Consider the following 24,787-nt stretch of genomic DNA (forward strand, 5'->3'; position numbering starts at 1 on the left):
AAGCAGTTGCACTGGAGCAGTTCCACTCTCTTGACCTCAGAAGTCCAAATCAAACAAATGTCACAAAGTAGGGTCTTCCTCGGTTGCAGAGAATGTCCATGACACCTTCTGTGCCTTGTCATGCCCTTCGCTCTCCACGGAGCGTTGCAGAACAGCTTTCCTGGCGGTTGGATCTCACTGTAGATCTCATCTGCCTAGTCCGCAGGAGCTGACTTTGCACGCTAGGACAGGCATGTTTCTATCTCACTGGGTATGAGGCTGCCGGCTACCCTCACCTGATTTAGCCTGCCTGTCGAGGTGGTGTACCAGGGTGTGGCTGCTGTCACATGCAGGCAGCTACTTGGAGCTGGTGGGGACCAAAGGTGAGTGAGCTGCCCTGGAGTGAATATGACAAACCCCTTCACACCACATACACTCCTGGTAAAATAATACAGGGAAGTAAAATGATGCAAAACATTATTTAGTACTAGGACCAATCTCATACAATATGTGAGGCACCTGAAACAACTAAAACTAACAAGAGTAAGTTGGTTCTGTGCCAAAGTCCAAGCAATCCTTCACATGAGTTTGGGGTCATAACATTTCAGGCCAATCTTTAGAAGAGTCTTGTTGATTTGTGCTCTGGCAATAAATGCATTTGAGAATTGTAGCAATTTTATGCTCCAGAAGCTGCACTGCAGGCATTCAGACTCAGGTTTATCACATGTACACCACATTTCACTGTTATGATGTACATGTGATAAGTTCAAGTTAATTGTCTTGAACTCACCTTTTTATTCAGGCATCTTTCCTTCACCAGACCTGATGAAGGGTCTCGGCCCGAAATGCTGCCTGATCTGCTGAGTTCCTCCAGCAATTTGTGTGTGTGTTGCTTTAATGTCATCTGACTGTATACACACTGTGTACAACCAAACAAAACAGCATTCCTCCAGACCATGGTGCACCCCCAAAATACATATCACGTAGCACCTAAACTAAAATATTGCCATAAATAAGTTAATAAAGTAAAATTCAAAATGCATGTAGTTTGCAGCACAGATAGACAGTAAGCAGCTCACTGTTCTAGTGATGGGACCTGAGAGGTGGCAGGGTATTCATTAGTCTCACAGCCTGAGGGAAGAAGCTGTTGCCCAGTCTGGCAGTCCTGGTCCTGATGCTCCTGTGCTGGGTCGAAGAGATTGTGGGATAAATGGTAGGGATCCTCAACATTGCAGACAAAGGGCCCATAGTAACACTCCGATAAAAGGTGGTAACAAATCATCATATAGGAGGGAGATTGAAATCTGGCCAAGTGGTTCCACAGCAACATCATCTCACTCTGTGTCACTAAGATCAAGGAGATGATCGTTGACTTCAGGATGTGGAATCCAGAGGTCCATGAGCCAGTCACCATTGGGGGAATCAGAGGCGGAGAAGGTCAGCAACTTTAAATTTCTCAGTGTTATCATTTCAGAGGATCTGTCTTGGGCCTAGCTTGTAAGTGCAATTACAAAGAAGTTTGGGAAAATTTGGCAAACTTCTATATGAGTGCTGGAGAGTATATTGACTGGTTGCATCACGGCTTGGTATGGAAACACCGATGCCCTTGTGCGGAAAAGCCTACAAAAAGTCCATCATGGATAAAGCTTCCCCACCATTGTGCACATCTATACGAAGCAATGTCCCTGGGACTAGCAAGGAGGATGCTATGGTCAGCATGGACCCGTTGGGCCGATGGGCCCATTTCCATGCTGTATTACTATATGACTCTGGGATGATTCTATAACATCTTCCAGTAATTGCTGACATAATGGTTTAGGTTTAGTATAAACGTACTCAATTGAAAAGCAGTTCTGATCTGACTTTTTTAAATTGGGCAGTTCTGGGAGTACTTATGTGAGGATTAAAATATTGGTACGTAGCATTTTCAATTTAAGGTTGCTATTGCCATTTGTACAATCTAGCTTTAGATCCACCCTGAAAGTAAAAGGAAGTTGAATGTGGTACCGTGTGCTTTATCCCAGTAATTTTAGATCTTGGAATCAGATGTGTGTCATAAGTTAACATTGCAAAATGGAAGCCAAAAGCTTAATGTGTAGAGTAAAATGCACCTGCATTTATTTGGAAAAAGATACATAATATTATCTTGATTATACATAATGCTTAAGTGAAGCTGCTAAATGGTTAATAGACTGGAATACTGCATTGCAATTATTTTTTGTAACATAATAGTGCCTTGACATGAGCTGTCATGTACAATCTCAAACTGTTCTGGTCAGCCCTGTTTCTACTGCTGACTGCATGTTCACTCTGTTAGAGACAACTATTGTATCTACAAACAAGAAGGTACAGTCACATGAAGCAGTGCTTGGGGGAAAATTGGCCACGAAGACAAGTTTCACTCTGAATAGATCTGGAAAGCAGCAAGATGTTAATCTGAGAGGTAAGTGAACGTTTGCCAAGAGCACTCACGGTCATGAGACCATGATCATCCATGTCATTTGACATGGCACATAATGATGATGCAGTGAACATACCTGTTTAAGCCACAAGCTTTCAATTTCCCTGATTTATTTGTCTAAGTGTGAAGAAGTAACACTTGACAGATGTTAAGCATCTGTGTTTTTAATCATATTTATAAGTATGTCGTGCAGTAATTGCAGCTTCCAACATGCTGTGAAATTACTGATCACATGATTTCTCACCTCAGTAGATTGCTGATCTTGGCCACGAATGTTTTGCAAAACATTTCTCTCTAAAAGTTAAAGAATCAGGGAAGTTAAGTCTGGCTGCTAGTTAAAACAGCACTTGCAAAAGATTAACCAATAGTCCTTTTGCTGTGTACAATACTTAAAGATAAGGATCTCAAGATTTAAGATTCTGCCATGTGATTTCCAATACACAAGTGTAAAGGGGAATTAAAAGTTACCCTGGATATGATGCAGCATAAAAAGATAAAGAACACAATAATTAAAAAGAAACACTAAATATAAATCAGGAAAGGACTTTCACAGTGAATGGTAGGCGACTGAAGTTGGCAGTAGAACAAAAGGATCTGGGAATACAGATAGAGGTGTTCAGGATAATGAGAGGCATTGATCGTGTGGATAGTCAGAGGCTTTTTCCCAGGGCTGAAGTGGCTAGTGCGAGTGGGCATAGTTTTAAGGTGCTTGGAAGTAGATATAAAGGAGATGTCGGGGTAAGTCTTTTACGCAGAGAGTGGTGAGCGCATGGAATGGGCTGGTGGTGGTGGTGGAGGCGGAAACGATAGGGTCTTTTAAGAGACTCCTGGATGGATTCATGGAGCTTAGAAAAATAGAGGGCTATGGTTAAGCCTATGTAGTTCTAAGGTAAGGACATGTCAGCACAGCTTTGTGGGCCAAAGGGCCTGTATTATGCTGTAGGTTTTCTCTGTTTAATTCCTTGACAGTGGTGTGACTGGTAGGTAAGGTTGTATAGAGAGCTTTTGGCACACCACTGGCCTTCATAAATCACAGCACTGAGTACTGGAGTTGGATGTTCTGGGGAAGTTTTATAAGACTTTTAGTGAGGCCAGATTTGGAGTATTGTGTGCAGCTTTGGTCACCTACCTACGGGAACAATATCAATAAGCTTGAAAGGGTACAGAGAAAATTTTTGTGGCTGTTGGCAAGGCTTAAGGGATCTGAGTTATAAAGAAAGGTTGGATAGGGTGGGACATTATTCCCAGGAGAATGGGAGAATGAGGTGAGAACCTTGTAGTGTTAGACAAAATTGAAGGGTATAAATGCAAACTGGCCTTTTCCTCAGAGGGTGGGAGATACTAAAACTAAAGGTCATAGGTTTATGGTGAAAGATGAAATATTTAAAGGGAACCTGAGGGGAACTTTACCCAGTAAGTGGTGAAAGTGATGGATGCGGGTTCAGTTGCAACATTTAAGAGAAGTTTGGTTAGGTTCGTGGATGAGAGGGGGTATGGAGGGCTATGTTTAGGTGCAGGTGCATGGGGCTGATCAGAAAAGCAGGTTGGCACAGGCCAGACAGGCCTTAGGGCCTGTTTCTGTCCTTTAGCGCGCTGACTCCTGTTAGATTTTTGTTTGGTATCGGTATCTGGAAGTATTGACAAATATCAGTGAATAAAGGAACTGATTATCAACTGTGATCTAATAGAATGTGGAACAGGCTAAAAGGTTTTCACCTTGTTCTGTTTTTGAACACAAGCCAGCCAGATCAGACGCTTCAGAACCCCTTGATCAATTAGTCATGAACTGGATTGCAATAATTGCTGTATCCACTGGGCACTGATAGACCATTTGGCACCAACTCACTTTGTGTAGTATGGTGGTTTTAGTTGCACAAGCAAAGTAAATCTGTGAATGTGGTAAGCAACTAAACAGCACATTTTTGTTTTTAGACTCTTAACAGTACACCAGTGCAAACCTCAGAATAACCCACCCTTGGCTTTTGCCAATGCATGTGCCTGTTTACCAGGCTTGACTTGGAGTGCTCTTATAACAGAAACTGTATGTATACTGAGTTAAAATAACCTCCACATGAGGATTTCTTAGTGACTTGATTTGAAGACTGTTCCACATGATGAATGATCTCTGCTTGATCAAAATGAAAAGAATCATCATTCATAATCTAACAATTTCAAATCTTTGGTGCTAGGGAAAGTCTTTGGGGTTTTGTTAATGGTGGGGTCCATCACATAAAAAATATTGGGAACCCTAATAAATTGTAGAATACAATGTGAGGAAGGTATGTCTCTAATCCTGAACTTTGGTCAATTTAGGGACTAGTCCTTTATTTTCTAAAATCCATCTGGCATTCAATAAAAAGTGATAAGGTGGGAGCCATTTAATTGTGGCTAATTAGCCAGAGAAGTTATTAGCTCAAGTAAAAGCTGTAAAATTAATGGCAATTAATTTAGAAAATTAATTATCTGCCATTTAGAAAATTATCTGAAAGTCAGGAGACAGGACAGGGAAAGAAGAGCTAATACTCAAATTGGCCTGAGGTGACTTGCAGTGTTTGTCAAAGATCTATGTTAGGGCGTCAACCGTTCACTATATTTACACATAAATTGATTAAAGGGATAGAAAACCACGGAAGCGAGTTTGCCAAATAATAAACATGGACAGAATTGTAAACAGTATAAATGGAATCATAAAATTAGTCATATATTGGATGAAGTCAACAGGATTGTGGTAAGTGGTATTCATTGCCGCTAAATGTGAACTTATTCGCTTTAGGTTAGAAGAGGTGGGTGTAGATTTGCAGCAATTGGGACTAATAACAAGCCATTGAATCTAGGGGATTCTTGAAAATGGGCAAGTACAGAAAATAAAAGGCTAATGGTATGTTGAGCTTTATAACAAAATACTGGAAGACTAATAATGAGATCGTATTCCCAAAATTGAGAATATTAAATAATTAATTGAAATTGAAGTATTAAAAAGAACTAATGAGAGATGCTCCCTTCACTAGCCTGCAGGTCACCCTTGGACAAGGAGTAACACCTGCTTAGTCCCCCCTCCCCCCCCACCCAGGGTCACGTGAAGCCATGGGATCAGGTGGTGGATGGTCGTATGAGCAGCTGGTATAATTCACAAGTCCTGGTTATGTGACCACTGGCACCAGGCAGACAATGTCTGAAGAATATTTGTAAAGACACTGCCCAGAAGAAGGCAATGACAAACCACTTCTGTAGAACAATTTGCCAAGAACATTCACGGTCCATGGAAAGACCATGATCGCTCACGTTACACAACGCAGCACATAACAAATGAACGAATGGGAAAGAATAAAAAAAAACATTGAATTTTGAATTGAGTTGAACTTAGGGCCAGGTTTTTCAGAGTTGATGTAAAGAACTTTTACAAATAAAGGTTGGTATAGTAGTGGAATTATATAGTGGCATATGGGGAGCAATAGATTATTGTGAGTGTTGATGCTAGTCAAAAGTAATTAAAAAAAAGCAGAAAAATGTGTGTATGAAGTTCACAGATCAGCCTTGGTATCATTGAATGGCTGAATAGATTCAGGGATATAAATGGTCAGCTCCTATTCCATCTTACTGTGTGATTTTTTTTGGTTGTGCATTGTGATCAACGTCTATTCGCTGCACTTGCAGTATGGGCTTCTGCATTTTGTTTGGTATCGATTATTTATCTGAAATGTTTTCTGACTGAGTAGTAGGTGATGCTGGCTATGATACATAAATTGTTTCTGGATTGAGGCAAAAACCTAGAGTCAATATGTTTGTCATCATTGCTGCCTCCTTCATGAATGCATGAACTACATTGTGCCAACAAGCAGAGTGTAAAGTTGCTCATTGTTTGAATTTGAAAACTAGGTACAAATTTTTTCAGTGTCTAATCCATATCATCTACCCTGTTCTCTTCATGTTTTTGTCTCATAGCCCCACAGTCTGGTTGCTGTTAAAAGTACCAATGTTACAGCACTGGGATTGATGCTGTAGGGAACACTAGCTCAAATCATTCTGAGACAGATATACACATAGTGGTTCTGTACAGCTCCCCCATTTTAATGGAGGCACTGGAGCTAGATTCGTAGTCAGGTGGAAGAAAGACTTCAACATTAGTCCTGTGTTGCACATGTTTATGACCAGTCCTTTATTAAGGTGATGGTGGCTGGCATGCTGTTGGCGTAAGGGTTTCCAAATATTTAAGAATAAATATGTCTCTCGTTTATAGCATCTTTTCAAGACTCCCACTTTGCAATGCAAATATAGATACTGATGCATTCAAGATTCAAGGTTGTTTATTGTCATTCTTCAGTACACACATGTAAAGAATGAAATGATTGTACTCTGGAGGCCAAGTCATTGGGTATATTTAAAGTGGAGGTTGATTGGTTGTTGATGAGTAAAGGGCATCAAAGGTTACAGTGGGGTAAGGCAGGAAAATGGGACTGAAAGGGAAAATAAATCAGTCATGATCGGGTGGCAGAGCAGACTGGATGAGCTGAATGGATTGTTTCTAAAATCAAATAAATGGATTATCTGGAAAAGCTAATACATGGGGAAAAAAAATTAAAATTGCAAATCTTCCTTTCAGTAACTTAGTTGACCAATCTTGGTCACAAAACGTAACATGTTTATTTTACATGTTTAAGTTCTGCATACACTGTAGTGGAATTCGTTAATTAAGTAGCACTATGGTCATAGGACAATTTTAGACACCATCTGCAGAACCATGTGGTGTTTAAACCAAACCATATTGATTATTGATTTTGGATGAAAGGGAAGAATATTAGCTTTTTTGTACCAAAACCTTTGAATTCAGGTAAGCAATCAGTATAATTCATTCTTGTTCTATTTGCGTCAGTAATGTGCCAGAACCTTGGACTCCCTCTGAGCATCAGCATAGTTCTTCCACTTCGGATTAAACGTTCAAATTGCTGGAGGGTAAATGTTATTCATTGTTTCCATGGGCTAGAAAGAGGTTCCAGCATTACCTTTACTGCAGCTATAGTATGAAAGGTAGAAACAGAGGAGTCTTGCAAGCTGCTGTCAACAGCCTTTGCTCCATTGGGGGTAACTAACTAACTATGAAAGGTACTACCAATTCCTCGCATGATTCAAATTTATTTCATTGCAGGTGCTGTGTTATACAACAGATTAAGTGAGTATATTTTAACTGAAGAACAATTGCAGGAAAATTGTTATCCAAGGCCTCATCCAGACAAACCAGGTGTTGCAGTGATCTTTAACCAGACTGAGAAAAAGAATAATGTTGACCGTGAGTAAATTTTACTGCTTGATAAAATTCATGTTAAATAAAAACTAAAAAGAATGATTAATATCCATTCACTTTTAATTTTAGAACATAGGAATCTACAGCACATTATAGGCCCTTCACTCACAGTGTTGTGCCGACCATGTAACCTACTCTAGACACTGCCGAGAATTTCCCTACCACATAGCCCTCTATTTTTCTAAGCTCCATGTACTCTTAAGAGACTCTAAGAGTCTTTTAAAAGACCCTATTGTATCAGCCTCCACCACCATCACTGGCAGTGCATTCCACGCACCCACCATTCTCCGTGGAAAAACCTGTCTCTGACATCCCTCTTGTACCTATTTCCAAGCACTTTAAAACCATGCCCTCTTGTGTTAGCCATTTCAGCCCTGGGAAAAAGTCTCTGGTTTTCCCACTCGATCAATGCCTCTCATCGTCTTATACACCACTATCAGGTCACCTCTCATCCTCCATCGCTCCACGGAGAAAAGGCAAAGTTCGCTCAACCTATTCTCCTAAGGCATACTCTCCAATCCAGGCGACATCCTTGTAAATCTCCTCTGCGCACTCTTGATAATATCCACATCTTTCTTGTAGTGAGGTGACCAGAACTGAACACAGTACTCCAAGTGGATTATTGATATGATGATTAAAGCATCTGTAATAATAATTAAGCATTGGATTTAGAGTTAATGTATCAGTGAAATAATTTTTCAGTGTTCAAGTAAAACTTCAAATTAAAAACTTGTATTCTTGTAATTTAGCTTCAATAAGGACCTGTTGTCGTTGTGGAGCTGAATATGCTGTTTCCCTTAGTGGGAACTGTATTCGGAAAGAGGAGTGTCACTATCACTGGGGACGGATGCGTCGTCAAAAAGGTAATGTAGGAATAATTAGCACAAAGAAATAATATTGAACAGAAATTTTTTTCATATTTCTGCAGTTTGAGGTACAATCACAGAATATCCATAAAAACAGTACTGTGCCCTTGTATTTTGAGTTGTGATCGTAATGGTTTATAGTGTTGGTCTTGCCAAATCCATTCCACATCTCACCACAAGGATAAATGTTATAGTATACATATGTAGAATATACTTCTATGCATTCAGTGTAACTACAGTACATAAACTGACCAATAATACTCTAACCCTTTGGATTTGCAGCCTTATTAGAGCTTAACTGTGTTTACATGTGTCTGTGCTTAATCATCCTAATCTACAATTCTTCATAAGCCATAACAAAATTCATCTTTCATACATTGGCTTTTAATTTGAACGGTATTTCTAATTTGACAGTCCTTGAAATATTTTCTTTAAATAATTAATTGCACTGCATAAATGCCTATTACTCTTAAAGCTTAAAACTGAAAGTTTTCAAGCTAACTTAAGGAGCCAAGTAGCTGTCTGTGTTGTGCAAATTCCAGCAATGTTTCTCCAAATGACTAGTTTTCATTCCCTGTTACTTTATCTTCACCCACCAGACTAACTGGATCCAATTGCCTGCGTCAGTGCCTGATTAAAGTAAACATCCAACTATATTTGGGATACCACAGTAGCTTAGGGGTTAGTGCAGCACTACTACTGCTCGAGGTGTTGGAGTTCGGTGTTCAGTGCCAATGTCCTCTGTAAGGAGTGTGTACGTTCTTCACCATGACTGCCTGAGTTTCCCCCAGTGCTCCGGTTTCTCCCCTCAGTCCAAATACCGGTTAATAGGTCATTGACACTTGTCCAGCGATTAGACTAGGGTTAAAGAGGTGAGTTGCTGGGTGGTGTGGCTTGTTGGGCTGAAAGGGTCTGTTCCACACAGTATTGCTAAATTGAAAAAAAAATTTTAAAAGATGTCTCCCCCATGACAAACTTTCATAGTCCAACTATGATGCAGAAAAAAAGCATCAACCTCTCAGTGCATTTGTGTTAAATGTGCTTTCTTCCCAGTGTTGAAGCATAAAGAAATCCCATATTTTCTACCAAACCATTTCTAATCTTGTTTATGCTGCAGTACCTGGTGGTTGGGAAACACAGTACACCTGCTGTGCAGGAGCAGTGGGATCTCCAGGCTGCCAAACGGCAAAGGTAAGAGCTTTAGGTGATTTAATCATGTTCCCCATTAACCAAATGAAGTAAAAAGTCTGTTCAGAAATACTCCTACCCCACAGGTATCAGTGATTTTCTGGTTTAAGTTAATTGGGGAACAAGCTATCCATAATACCAATTTTAAAAGTAGACCACTGTGAAATAGCTTGCTCCTGCCCCACCGAACTCGTTTCTGTATACCTCGACACTGTTTTATCACCCCTTGTTCAATCCCTTCCGACCTATGTTCGTGACACTTCTCACGCTCTTAAACTTTTCGATGATTTTAAGTTCCCTGGCCCCCACCGCTTTATTTTCACCTTGGATGTCCAGTCCCTATATACTTCCATCCCCCATCAGGAAGGTCTCAAAGCTCTACACTTCTTTTTGGATTCCAGACCTAATCAGTTCCCCTCTACCACCACTCTGCTCCGTCTAGCGGAATTAGTCCTTACTCTTAATAATTTCTCCTTTTGCTCCTCCCATTTCCTCCAAACTAAAGGTGTAGCTATGGGCACCCGTATGGGTCCTAGCTATGCCTGCCTTTTTGTTGGGTTTGTGGAACAATCTATGTTCCGTGCCTATTCTGGTATCTGTCCCCCACTTTTCCTTCGCTACATCGACGACTGCATTGGCGCTGCTTCCTGCACGCATGCAGAACTCGTTGACTTTATTAACTTTGCCTCCAACTTTCACCCTGCCCTCAAGTTTACCTGGTCCATTTCTGACACCTCCCTCCCCTTTCTAGATCTTTCTGTCTCTGTCTCTGGAGACAGCTTATCCACTGATGTCTACTATAAGCCTACTGACTCTCACAACTATCTGGACTATTCCTCTTCTCACCCTGTCTCTTGCAAAAACGCCATCCCCTTCTCGCAATTCCTCCGTCTCCGCCGCATCTGCTCTCAGGATGAGGCTTTTCATTCTAGGACGAGGGAGATGTCTTCATTTTTTAAAGAAAGGGGCTTCCCTTCCTCCACTATCAACTCTGCTCTTAAACGCATCTCCCCCATTTCACGTACATCTGCTCTCACTCCATCCTCCCACCACCCCACTAGGAATAGGGTTCCCCTAGTCCTCACCTACCACCCCACCAGCCTCCGGGTCCAACATATTATTCTCCGTAACTTCCGCCACCTCCAACGGGATCCCACCACTAAGCATATCTTTCCCTCCCCCCCTCTCTCTGCATTCCGCAGGGATCGCTCCCTACACAACTCCCTTGTCCATTCGTCCCCCCCATCCCTCCCCACTGATCTCCCTCCTGGCACTTATCCGTGTAAGCGGAACAAGTGCTACACATGCCCTTACACTTCCTCCCTTACCACCATTCAGGGCCCCAAACAGTCCTTCCAGGTGAGGCATCACTTCACCTGTGAGTCGACTGGGGTGATATACTGCGTCCGGTGCTCCCGATGTGGCCTTTTATATATTGGTGAGACCCGACGCAGACTGGGAGACCGCTTTGCTGAACATCTACGCTCTGTCCGCCAGAGAAAGCAGGATCTCCCAGTGGCCACACATTTTAATTCCACATCCCATTCCCATTCTGACATGTCTATCCACGGCCTCCTCTACTGTAAAGATGAAGCCACACTCAGGTTGGAGGAACAACACCTTATATTCCGTATGGGTAGCCTCCAACCTGATGGCATGAACATCGACTTCTCTAACTTCCGCTAGGCCCCACCTCCCCCTCGTACCCCATCTGTTACTCTTTTTAATGCACACATTCTTTCTCTCACTCTCCTTTTTCTCCCTCTGTCCCTCTGAATATACCTCTTGCCCATCCTCTGGGTCACCCCCCCCCCCGTCTTTCTTCCCGGACCTCCTGTCCCATGATCCTCTCGTATCCCCTTCTGCCTATCACCTGTCCAGCTCTCGGCTCCATCCCTCCCCCTCCTGTCTTCTCCTATCATTTTGCATCTCCCCCTCCCCCTCCAGCTTTCAAATCCCTTACTCACTCTTCCTTCAGTTAGTCCTGACGAAGGGTCTCGGCCTGAAACGTCGACTGCGCTTCTTCCTATAGATGCTGCCTGGCCTGCTGCGTTCACCAGCAACTTTGATGTATGTTGCTTGAATTTCCAGCATCTGCAGAATTCCTGTTGTTCACTGTGAAATAGATGATCTTTGTATTGCTTGATGTGTTAATTATTGTGCTTTTTTTTGCGCTGCATTGGATTCAGAGTAACAATTTTTTTTTGTTCTCCTTTACACCTTGTACTGGAATTGACACTAAACAATCTTGAAACTTTAGGAATGTAAAACCGGATCATATGGCTCCACTCCTCTGTAACAAACTTCAGAAGAACCCTGCGTACCCATTTTAGAGCATAGAGCAGCTCAGCACAGTGCAGGTCCTTTTGCCCACAGTGTTGTACGGACCTTTCTACCTACATTAGATAAATTTAATGTTTCCCTCCCACATTCTCCTGCTGTTTTCTTTCATCCAATTGCCTTATCTAAGAGTCTCTTAAATTTCCCTAACGTATCTGCCTCTATCTCACCCATGTCAGTGTGTTCCATGCACCATTGGCATCCCATCCCTCCTATCCTTAAATCGCTTTAAAATTGTGCCCTCTCCTATTAGCCACTTCAATCTGGGGAAAAAGGTGCTGGCTGTCTACTCTATTAATGCCTCCTATCATATACGTCTCTTATCGTCACCTCCTTTAATGAGGTGACCATTATTGAACACAAAAATGTGGTCTAACCAGGCTTTTGTAGAATTGTAACTTTACCTTACAGATCTTGAATTGTTTTTTAAATTTTTGACGTATGCACGCATCACTTCTCCATACTTGTAAGTCTACGGTACCTTGCTGTACTACCACCTATTGACTTGTAGTACGGCAAGAGCACAAGTCGTAGGAGTAGAATTAGGCTATTCAGTCCATCGAGTCTGCTCCACCATTCCATCATGGCTGATCCTGGATCCTACTCAACCCCATATACCTGCCTTCTTGCCATATCTTTTGATGCCCTGACCGATCAGGAAACTATCAACTTCCACCGTAGATATATCTACAGGCTTGGCCTCCATTGCAATCTGTGGCAGAGCATTCCACAGATTCATTACTCTCTGGCTAAAAAAAAATTACTCCCCATCTTTGTTCTAAAAGGTCAGCCCTCAGTTTTGAGGCTGTGCCCTCTAGTTCTGGATACCCCCACCATAGGAAACATCCTCTCCACATCCACCTTATCTAGTCCTTTCAACGTTCGATAGGTTTCTATGAGATTCCCATGCATTCTTCTTAATTCCAGTGAGTACAGGTCCAAAACTGCCAAACGCTCCTCATATGTTAGCTCCTTCATTCCAGGAATCATCCTCGTGAACCTCCTCTGGACTCTCCAATGACAGCACATCCTTTCTGAGATCTGTTGACAATACTCCGTGTGGCCTGATTAGTGTCTTATAAAGCCTCAGTATTATCTCTTAGCTTTTATATTCTATGCTCCTTGAAATAAATGCCAACATTGCATTTGCCTCCTTTAACACAGACTCAACCTGTAAATTAATCTTCTGGGAGTCTTGCACGAAGACTCCTAAATCCCTCTGCACCTCTGATGTTTGAACCTTCTCCCCATTTAGATAATAGTCTGCACCAGTCCTGCTGAAGGGTTTCGGCCTGAAACATCGACTGTACTTTTTATCCATACATGTTGCCTGGCCTGCTGAGTTCCTCCAGCATTTTGTGTGTGTTTCTTGTTTGTCTTGTTAGTTAGTCTGTACTATTGTTCCTTTAACCAAAATGCATTGTCATACATTTCCCAACACTGTATTCTATCTGCCAGTTGTTCGCCCATTCTTCCAATTTGTCTGTCTTGCTGCAATCGCATTGCTTCCTCAGCACCAACTACCCCTCCACCCATCTTTGTATCATCCACAAACTTTACCACAAAGCCATCAATTCCATTATCTAATCATTGACAAACTTCCTTGAAGAAGTCTTAACAAATTTGTCAGACGATTTTCCTTTACAGAAACCATGCTGACTTTGACATATTTTATCATTAGTCTCCAAGTACCCTGAAACCACTGAGATTAGGCCGACTGGCTTATAATTTACTTTCTTTAACCTTCCTCTCTTAAAGAGTGGAGTGATATTTGCAAACTTCCAGTCTTCCGGGACCATGCCAGAATCAAGTGATTCTTAAATGATCGTGACCAATGTATCCATTATCTCTTCAGCAACCTTTTTCAGAACTCTGGGATGTAGTCCATCTGGTCCAGGTGCTTTGTCCACCTTAAGACCTTTCAGTTTGCCCAGCATGTTTCCCTTTATAATGGCAATAGCACTCACACCAGCTCCCTGACACTTACAGACATCAGGCACACTACTAGTGTCTTCCACAGTGAAGACTGATGCAAAGTACTTGTTAAAGTTCATCTGCCATTTCTTTACCGCCTGTTACTAACTCAGCAGCATCATTTTGCTGTGGTCCAATGTCAACTCTCACCTTCCTTTGACTCTTTAATATAACTGAAAAAGAAAGGTAGACTTAGCACCTATTGACTTGTGGTATGGCATGGTAGATTCATCACCTATTGACATAGTACTGCAAGGTAGACTTAACACCATTTTGACTTTTTATTCATTAGTAATTTATGCTGCTATACCCCACAACTGTGAGATGTTTTAATTTATTCTATGCAACAATAATAAAATTTAAAAAACACTTCAAATTAGGAAGGCACTCACAAGATGCTAATCTACTGAGTAGACTACCAGGTTAGCACTGTTCACGTGTGATATAGTAAGGTACTTACACACTAAACTTGCCTTTTAACTGAAAATGGAAATGAATTAAATAAAAAGATATAAATAAAACACAACTGCAGTAGCATGCCAACTGAAAGGGTAAAATTACAGATCCATAAAAAAAAAATCGGACATTTCAATAAACAAGCAAGAGCTGCCAGCACCACTAATGTGAATGTCTTGAACTGTTATAGACACAAAGATCAGCAGAGTCACTTTCTCAGAACCGTTTGTGCTGTGCTGTGTCGACAAATCCAAAATAAAAACTGTTCCTCAATGTGGCATAAAACAGCGTGTTCCATAAGGTGAACACGAGGAATTCTGCAGATGCGGAAGTTCAAGCAACACACAACACAACGGCGCATGAGTCCTGACGAAGGGTCTTGGCCGGAAATGTCGACTGTACCTCTTCCTAGAGATGCCTCCTGGCCTGCTGCGTTCACCAGCAACTTTGATGTGTGTTGCTGTTCCATAAGGTGGATGATATTTCTCGACCTCCAACAGACCTTCATTGTCCTTGAACCTAATTGTTACATCAATGGCAGCAGCATCTCTAACCTTAGAACAATGTTAGAGGTTCAGCAGCTTCAGTTGTCCACAACAAATCTTGCTTTAAAAACAGACCATGTATGCTGTGCCACCTTGTTATGCACCAACTGGTCAATTTACTTGTACCTTTTGGGACATGGCATCGTTACGAGAGGGCGCCGGCCGGACACATCCCAATGACTCATTTCCAGACCACTCCTCCTACTAAATTTATCCATATAGCAGTTTTTCATAAATTCTATTGTATTTCTTTATTTTCCTGTAAATGCCTGAATGAAAATAATTTTCAAGGTGGTATATTGTGACCTACACTGAACTGTTCCCACAATCTATGGGCTCACTTTCAACGGCTCTACATCTCGTGTTACCAATATTTATTGCATTTTTTCTTTTTGTATTCATACAGTTTTTTGCACATTGGTTGGTTGTTCGTCTTGTATGCGGTTTTTTATTGATTGTTTCTTTGTATTTACTGTGAATGCCTGCAAGAAAATGAATCTCAGGGTTGTATATAGTGATGTATATGTACTTTGATAATAAATTTACTTTGAACTTCGAATTTTGTACTTTGATATTTACTGGGATCCTTCTTTCGGTAGGTAAAAAGTTTCAGAATTGAAGTTAAGCTCAGGTAGCCACCTGAACGGAGGTCCAGGATGGAATCCTGTTGCTCTTGGACTTTATAACTCAACTTTCTCTCTCCAGTGTGTTGTCCCCTTCATTTTTATATATGTTCTTTTGTGGGCCACTCCCCCTCATTCTGTATTTACCAAACTTGAATAAGTTTCATGATTGTTTAGGAGTTGAGAAGCAGTGTGACTTTAATAGAATGAAAAATACTTGAAATTATATGATCAGTAATAAAATAACTGAAGTTGAAAATTCACTGGGGGCTTTACAGCTTTAGTATTTTTCAATTTGTTTGCGCCATCTTGGAGTTTACAATACAATGTAAGAAACGAATCCCCAGTGATACAAGAGTACTTTTCCCTCTTTCTGTTAACAATGGCAAAATAGTTGGATTTGGCTGCCTCAGTAGCATTGAGTAGTAGTTCTGTGACTCTGCTGCCTGAATGGCATCAAATAATAGTTGTGTGACTATCACAATAAAGTACCTTAAATCTTTCTTGCTGATTGATGTTTGAATGAAATATGAAATGCATAACTTCCTGTTGCATCAGAATCTACTGTAGAGTCAAATTAGCTTGACTAAGGAGATCCAACTACTGATCTGTGATAAAATTGCTAATTATTTATGGCTCAATTAGTAGCACACAGTGCTGAGAGATTGGTGGAATTGGGTCACACTAGAGACTTGTGCTCACAAATATAGGTTAGCATTCTTGTGCAGTACTGGGAGTAATATTAAAAGTCCTATCATTTGGACGGGATATTTAAATTGCCCCATCTGAGCATAAGGCTCCTAACTACCATTTTGAGATTGCAAGGAGCTTGAGTGTTGCTGCTGAGGCATAGTTGTACATAGTAATTTATCTAATTTTGATCCATCCAGCTAATATTTATTCCACAATCAACTTCATTAAATCTAGTTATTATCACATTGGTGTTTGGGACCTTACTTGGCTGAGTAGAAAGCCTTAGTTTCTACACTGCACCAGTGATTACAGTCAAAATAATTTATTATAGTGCACCTTGAGATGTCTTGAGGGAGTGAAAGTGGAATATAAAAGGAAGTCTTTCCATGTTACATCAGCAGTAGGGATGCCAAGAGAGGCAAATTTTCCACACATTTATAAATTTGTCTCCCTCTTTTAACACCAATTGATATCAGAATCTGGTTTATTATCACTGGCATATGTAATAAAATTAGTTGTTTTGCAACAGTAATACAGAGCAATACAAAAAATTCTATAGGTTACAAAAAGAAATAAAAATAAATAATACAAAGAGAGCAAGATAGTATTTCAGAAACACAAGGTTCTGCAGATGCTGGAGTTTTTGTTAGACACCATGGTGGCACAGCGGTTACCATGATGCTGCTGCAGGTGGGGGTGTTCCAGAGATCAATTGTAGCACCATTCTGTAAGGAGTCTATTCCTCCCGTTCATTCGGTGTTTCTGGCTGAGACCCTTCATCAAGACTGGAAAGGATGGGGGAAGATGCCAGAATGAAGAGGTTGGGGGGGGGGGCTGGAGGAAGGAGGACAAGCTGGAAGGTGTACACATGGTCGAAAAGTCGGAAGGCAGCAGAAATCACAGTGGGGGTGCAGGGATGGAGAATCTCAGTGAATTCCTGTTGAAGAGAGAGCTTAAACTTCAGGATAGGCACCCCTTCAAAGAGACTTTGCAGCAGAGCAGCAAATCATAAACACAAGATTCTGCAGATGCTGGAAAATCACTAGCTAAGAGCAAAAAATTACAAAGGAAGCTTTGAGGAAAATGTACAGAAACCAGAAAATTTAAACAAAATTGTTTAATATTTTACCATTTGTAATAATTATGTATTATTTTTTGTTACAATTATTCATGGAATGATGATACAGTAAATACATTTTATTTGTAGCAACATGTTCAGGATGGTCGCAAGGAAAACTTAGCTGGCTTTATGAAGACCTTCGAAAAAGCAATGCCACCAGATGAAAACCCGGGTGTCTTTGCTCTGGATTGTGAAATGGTAGAAAATTTGTTCCTCATTCTGTAACTGCTTCAAGAAAGTGTAATCATGCTTACTGCATTATTAAACTCCTAGATCAGCTATGATGATTCAGTAATATAATTTTCCACTAATTAAAGTTAACCTAATGAGCACGTGATATCATTGGGCAGAGATGTAGGGATAGGTTAGCTCTACTTACAAGGAAAGTTTAAGGAAAACTATAAAAGATATTGATGATATTGCTGTGGCTGTTATTCGGTGTTTAACTGAACTTTAAACAATCAAGTAATGATCAACATAGCTTGAGAGTAATGGGTTGAACAAAATAGTATGTGGTCTATAGCACAAATAGCTACATAGTCTGTTTCTGGAATGATTTTATTTGAATTAGAGCAAACATAAGGTTTGAGGTTTGCATTAGGATTTTCTTTCTAATGTATTGAACCGGTTGCTTTAAGCATTTCCAATGGATATCTTTCTTCACTATATTTTCAATTGATTTGTAGAGTGATTTAAGATCTTTTTTTTAAGTTTAGTTGGTCATTATAACATTTTTTTGAAGAAAACTATATGTTGGTTAACTTTTCAAAACTAAACATCATAGAAGCTTGTCCACCCTGGGCAATGTTTCTGTAGGTGTCCAAACTGTTAACGCTGCTATAAAATTTAATATAAATTAGAAAGTTTAATACTATGAGGCTTCATGATATAATGACATGTTTTCATGAATACGTTTAACAAATGGGTTATTTTCTTTCTAGTGCTACACAAAGCAAGGCTTGGAGCTGACCAGGTTGACTGTTATAGACTCTGATCTAAAGGTGGTGTATGATACATTTGTCAAACCAGACAATAAGGTCATTGATTACAACACCAGGTACGTTAATTAAATTAACAGTTGGAGTTCTTTTTGCAGCCTTTTAGAATTAGCCTCACATATCAGATGTTTTCTGCAGTTTTCTTTTCAAAACTCGTACTATAGTAGGATCAATTTTTTCAAGAAACCAATTGCCACCTATCACGTGCCAGTTCTTGCCCCACCCCTCCCCTTTGCCTCTTCATATTAACAATTTTCTCTCTTCTCAGTCCAGATGAAGGGTCTCAACCCAATAATCGACTGTCCATTTCCCTCCACAGATGCTGCCTGACTTGCTGAATTCCTTCAGCAGCTATTTTTTGTTCCAAATTCCAGCATCTTCAGTCTCTTGTGCATGTATTCTACATTAGAAAATCGACCATTTTTATTCAGAAAGGTTACTAGTCATTCTGTAGAGCATATTTTATTTCATGACTAATATTGTGGCCTCAGATATTATACTGGTCACTTTCATCGTTTATAGCTGCTGTCTCACATATTTGTACAACTGCTTGTTGTATTATAACAGTAACAGTGTCAGTGACATTATACTCTCTTACATAAACACGTACCTCATACTTTGTCAACCTCTCAGTCTTCAGGCCATGACACTCAGGGACTTGTGCTAATATTATTTTGTGACTGTATGTGCTGAATTGTGACTATATGTGCTGTGTTGTTCACCTTGGCTTCAGGGCAGGGGTTCCCACATTTTTATGTCATGGACCCCTACCATTAACTGAGAGGTCTGTGAGCCCCAGGTTAGGATCCCCTGCCCCATTTAGCTTTATACATATTGTTACGTACCCCATAACTGGGTTGCCAAACCAGCAGAAATGGACCACTCAGTTGGAGTCTGGATTACTGGAACTAAGGAAGTTTTATTAAAGAAATAAGTAACATAGTACTCTAATCGTAAGGTTATAAATGCAACAGGTTAACAATGATAAAACACGCATGTACACAGAACTAGGATAATAGGAATCAATCAAGCTCTATCGCAGTCTAGGGGTAAAATGATCAGTCTCAAGTGATGCAGAGTTCAGTTCAGCTTAGTACAGTTCGCAGTAATCGCTGTTGTGCAGTTAGAGAGAGAGAGAGAAGGATGATATGCAAATCAAATTCAGACAGACCTTGATGTTCTCTGCAGTTAGCTTTTGGGCGAGCCCTTTTTAATGTCTTCTGAGGTCACTGACTGTGACCCCTCCGTTCCGGATACGATCGTTCTTCCCCGATGAACCCGGCACCCAGGCAAGGGCAGACACACACACCAGGTTCCCGCCGATCGTACCTTTTCACCCTGTGCGTCTATGGTCGGTCCCGCGACCAGGCCTCCAAAACTCCCACCAACTTGTGGGGGCACACCGCACTTCCAGGGTCTCATTATCTCATGATCTCGTGGTGTCTGTCTTGCCTTAACGAACCTGTTCCTTTTATCCCCCTGCTGGGGTATCACCTGTCCATTAAACTTCAAACAGTTCAGGTTCAAAGCAACCCGTCTGTCAATACTCGGAACTATGTCTCTTTTCGTTAATCTCTCTCGTCTCTCATTAACATTTTGAACGCTTCTCCCTTTGTCTCTCTTATCTCTCTCATCAGCATCAATCTTCTGATAACTTGGTCTTTCGTCACAATATGTATGGTTGAATGATGAGGAACAATGTTTCATTTAGTCATATACATGTGTGTGGTTCATTGACAATAAACTTGAACAGACAGATTCCTCACTCTCTCTGGTGCCCTTTAGGGCATCTTACTAGTTTATAGTGAGATTTTATTTGAATCTTTGTACTAATATGAAGGACACATTCATAACGAGAGGTCTTATTCTTCTGTGCTCATTGTAGATTTTCTGGAGTAACAGAGGAGGATATGGCAAACACAACAATCACTATCCGTGATGTACAGGCAGTATTACTGAATATGTTCAGTGCTGCCACCATATTAATTGGGCACAGCTTGGAAAGTGATTTATTTGCACTAAAGGTATGTTCTTTAAACATAACTAATAATTTTAATTCACTCCTTCAAGCAAATGTTGCAGCATTTAACATAAATCTTGCTGTAATCCTGCAGCAAATTACAATTGCAGAGTAATTATTACTTAGAAAAGTATAGAGTATTATGATCTACAGTAGACTTTTATTTTTGAAATAATTAAAGCATTTCTCAATTTTAAAAATATTCAAAATGTCTTTGTTATTACTTTATGCAGGAATTTGCATCTCATTCTTTACGCAGGAGGATGCATCCCATTTGCTGATTAATCGGATTAACTATATGATGGTGAAAAGGAAATTGTACATATCTAGGAGTCTTATTATCCAAAATACCATTTAATGTAGATACATACTTGGAACCGACCTTTTTACAATTAATCCAAACATGCAGTAGAAAACTCTGAAAATTAATCAGAGAATGGGCTGCAATGAGTTTTATGCAACTGAAACAAAGGCAATGATTAGCAGCCAGTCAGATGTTGATATAACCTGTCTAAGCTGGTGAACTGTTCATTTGATCTATCCCACTGTCCTTCTCACGGGTCTTGGGCAGAGAGCTGTATCCTGGTTGCACGTCACGTCAGTTCCCCTTCCGATTCCCACTCCCACCTGTCCACCCTCCACCTTCCCTCCTGGCAGGATGAGGGAGACCCAATGCAAAGTGGAGAAGCAACACTTCATATTCTGCCTGGTTAGTCTCCAATCCAGTGGCATGAGTACTGAACACCCCAATTTTTGGTATCCTCCCCCTCCCCCATAACTCTTGCTGATCCTCCTCCAGTTTATCCGATTTTTGTCTCCGTTCCCTTGTACTTCACAGTTGCCTTTCACCCATCCTCTCCTCCACCTGATTGTTGTTTCCAACTGCCATTCATCTTTCCCTTCATGGTAACTTCACTCAACCCAACACTGAGGACCCAACCAACTCCACAGTCTATGGACCCTACAACTCCTGTTCTCAATATTGTTTGTTTAATAATTATTAATATTGTTTTTTTAATTTTTGGATTTGCACAACTTGGTGTATTTTTGTACATTGGTTGTTTGTCAGTCTGTGTAGTTTTTGTCACTGATTTTATTGTGTAACTTTATATTTATTGTGAATGCCTGCAAGAAAATGAATCTCAGGGTAGTATATTGTGATACGTGTATGTACTTTGATAATAGATTTACTTTAAATTTGAATGTTTTCTCAGGTAGTCTTTGTGCTTCTGTTTATTTCTTTCCAGCAGCTGTCTCCAAACTTCACTCTGTCTCCAGTCATTTCCCCTGGATTGCTCCATCTGTTTTCTTCCTCTTATTTTCACTCTTCTCTCACTTTGTCTCCATCTCTCATTCACCTGCTACTCCATCCTGACCACTTCCTCTACCTGGCACAACCTGCCTGTCACCTTACACACGCCATCTCTGTCCACCAATTGCCACTTTTCCTACCACTCCCTTTCTCTGCATACTGGCAATCTTCCATCTTCACTTGTAGTCTTGATGCAGGGTTTTGGCCTGAAACATGGTCAGTTCTTTTCCTCCCAAAGATGCTGCATGACTTGCTGAATTCTTCCAGTAGATTGTTTGTTGCTCCAGATTCCAGCATCTACAATCTTACAGAGAACTATATAGTGCTGTGCAGACCCTTCAGCCCATCCTGTTGTGCTGACCTTTTAACCTATTCCAAAATCAATCTTAACGCTATATATATATAGCCCTTTACTCGCTATCATCCTTTTTCAGTTCCTTTTTTTAATCAATCGCCCATCCCTTTCAAAGCATGAACGTGTAGATTTTACCAAATATGTCCCTGTCTTTCTGAGATCTGCATGTGAAACTTCTCAGTCAAGTTTTCATCTGGTCATGATTTGAAACAAATTCTTTTCAAACTCCAACAATACCGCATCATCTCTGTGTTCACTGATCAACATTGAATCCCTATCAATACCTTAAATTTAATATTCCTACCTCCTGCCTGCAATGCTGCTGGTGTTTAGGGCAGCAGTAAACGGCCTCCATCTCTGGTGATGTTCAGGGTCTCCTTCATCATGTTAGGAGCTGTTTTCACTACTGTCAGTCATGCAAGTTCCAGGTGTAAACTTGGGAATGTTATCACACTCAGATGTAGAAGGATTTTTTATTGCTGTTTCTGAGACAGTTTTGTTTTGCCAGTCAGAGTTGTTATCCCTGAGTTGAACCCCCAAACCTGGAGGATCGGTGGACCACTCTTAGTTTGGCCTCTACCCTCCGACATGGTTGACTCTACCAGGAGATAAAGCATAAAGCCCTGACTTCAGCCAACACAGCTGGCTGGGTCATTGAGGCATGCAGACCTCTAAACCATGACAAGTTTGTTGTCCTCTCGGAGGAAATGTAATATTCTCCTCATTGTTAGTTAGCTCTTTACAAGGCTTTGCTCTCCCACCCCCCCACCCCCACATCTTTCAAACTCTCACAAATCTCTCTCCCATTTCTGAGCTCTTAAACACATGTTACATTTTAATTGTTTGATAGCCACGTCTTCATTTGCTTCATTGTTCAGTCCTGGATTTCACTTATTAGACCTCTGTTATGAATTGCTTTCCCTTTTTGAGAATCTCCTTAAGAATTTCTTTGTGGACAAGCTTTTGGTTGCTATCCTAATATTCTTTTTCATACCTTGCTGTCAAATTTAATTTGATACCATTCCTGTGAAGCACTCCAGGGATATGTTTTAAATGCTATATAAATCAAAGTTCTGTTGATGTACATTCAACTACAGTTTGGCTGGTAAGTTTAAAACAAATGCAGAGGAGATTGATTCTTATGAACTCCAATAAATAATCAGAAAAAATAGATATATAATGGAGTCAGTACACTATATTTCTTTCTCTCCAGCTTATACATAGCACAGTGATTGATACAGCGATTGTGTTTCCACATCGGCTGGGATTGCCATATAAAAGAGCACTGAAAAATTTAATGGCAGACTACCTCAAGCGCATTATCCAGGATAATGGTAGGTTCTCAATGGTGAAGCAAAGTTTCTATTATCTGTGAATTTACACACTAGGAACTCTAGTTATGTGAAAATAATTTTATTAAATATTTAAATGAATTTACTTTAGCTTTGAAATTGTTAATATTGAATCTAAAGAATTAGATAGAACATAGCACAGCACATTGCGGTCCCTTTGACTCACAATGTTGTACTGACCTTTTAACCAACCCATAAGGTCAATCTAATCCTTTTCCTTCTGCATAACCCTCCATTTGTCTCTGTCACTCTTGTGCCTATCTAAGAGTTTCTTGTATACTGTAATCTATCTGCCTCAACCACCACCCTGGCAGGGTGTTCTTTGCATCACTCTTTGATATCCCAGTTTCCTTCCCTTGAAGACCAACTTTAGCTTCTACCATGCCTGCATTGAATGGTACTGTGGTCAGTGTTCCTCCAGAGACCACAGTTAAATAAGCTTCAATGCGGTCACGGAAGAAGATAAAGTTGGTAGGTGGTCCTTATTGTCCTTGTGAGGAACTATAAGAAAAAAAGATGTTCATGCTCAGACCATTTACCTCATGGAGTAAGCTGTTAACATGATAATCCTTCAATCACCTTAAAAGTAGGGCCCCTTAAATTAACTGTTTCCAACTTTGGATAAAGATTCTGACTGTCCACTCTATCCGTGCCTCTTATCATATGTAATTAACACCAGCAGAACAAGATATGCCAGTAATATCCCATTACCCTTCTGCTAAGTAGGCTATAGATGACTGGAGATTGGAAATGTGTGCAGTTAAACTGAAAAAGCATTTCTACAACTTCTTAAAGCTTGGATCCAATCAACTAATTGCATCTTAAAGAGCTGATCTGTCATCGATTTAAATCATTTGTCAGTGTGTCAAGGCTACAAGCCATCAACTGGAAAGCAACAAGTTGGCAAGATAATGCTCAAAATTCTTTAAAATTCCTTTGTATCAAATAATTATATCATCTTGTTTTTAAGTGTCTTAGTCTCTCTAAATATTGAATAATCTTACTGTGAATAGGACAATGCAAAACCTTGAAATGTAACTGCAATATTTCTCAACACTCTTCGAAAGGGGTCAAATAATCGTTCTTGAAAATTGCTATGGCACATTGAAATAAATTAGTCTTCTATTTGTCCCTGCTCATAAATACCAGCACATAGGAAAGGAATTCTTAGATTTTTTTCCTGTAACTTTTATTATAAAATCACAA

General features: G+C 40.4%; 1 protein-coding gene across 1 annotated transcript in view; it reads left to right on the plus strand.

Annotated features, from left to right (window-relative positions):
• Positions 1-24,787, plus strand: part of rexo1 (REX1, RNA exonuclease 1 homolog) — a 92,420-nt gene that overhangs the window by 59,408 nt on the left and 8,225 nt on the right. The window contains exons 8-15 of the mRNA XM_063032508.1: positions 2,297-2,422; positions 7,584-7,724; positions 8,489-8,602; positions 9,723-9,796; positions 17,632-17,742; positions 18,486-18,601; positions 20,428-20,566; positions 23,443-23,563. Of these exons, the coding sequence (XP_062888578.1) occupies positions 2,297-2,422; positions 7,584-7,724; positions 8,489-8,602; positions 9,723-9,796; positions 17,632-17,742; positions 18,486-18,601; positions 20,428-20,566; positions 23,443-23,563 (942 nt within the window). The remainder of the gene's footprint in view (positions 1-2,296; positions 2,423-7,583; positions 7,725-8,488; positions 8,603-9,722; positions 9,797-17,631; positions 17,743-18,485; positions 18,602-20,427; positions 20,567-23,442; positions 23,564-24,787) is intronic.

The sequence above is a fragment of the Mobula hypostoma genome, chromosome 24 (genome assembly GCF_963921235.1).
Source record: "Mobula hypostoma chromosome 24, sMobHyp1.1, whole genome shotgun sequence".
NCBI classification, from domain to species: domain Eukaryota; kingdom Metazoa; phylum Chordata; class Chondrichthyes; order Myliobatiformes; family Myliobatidae; genus Mobula; species Mobula hypostoma.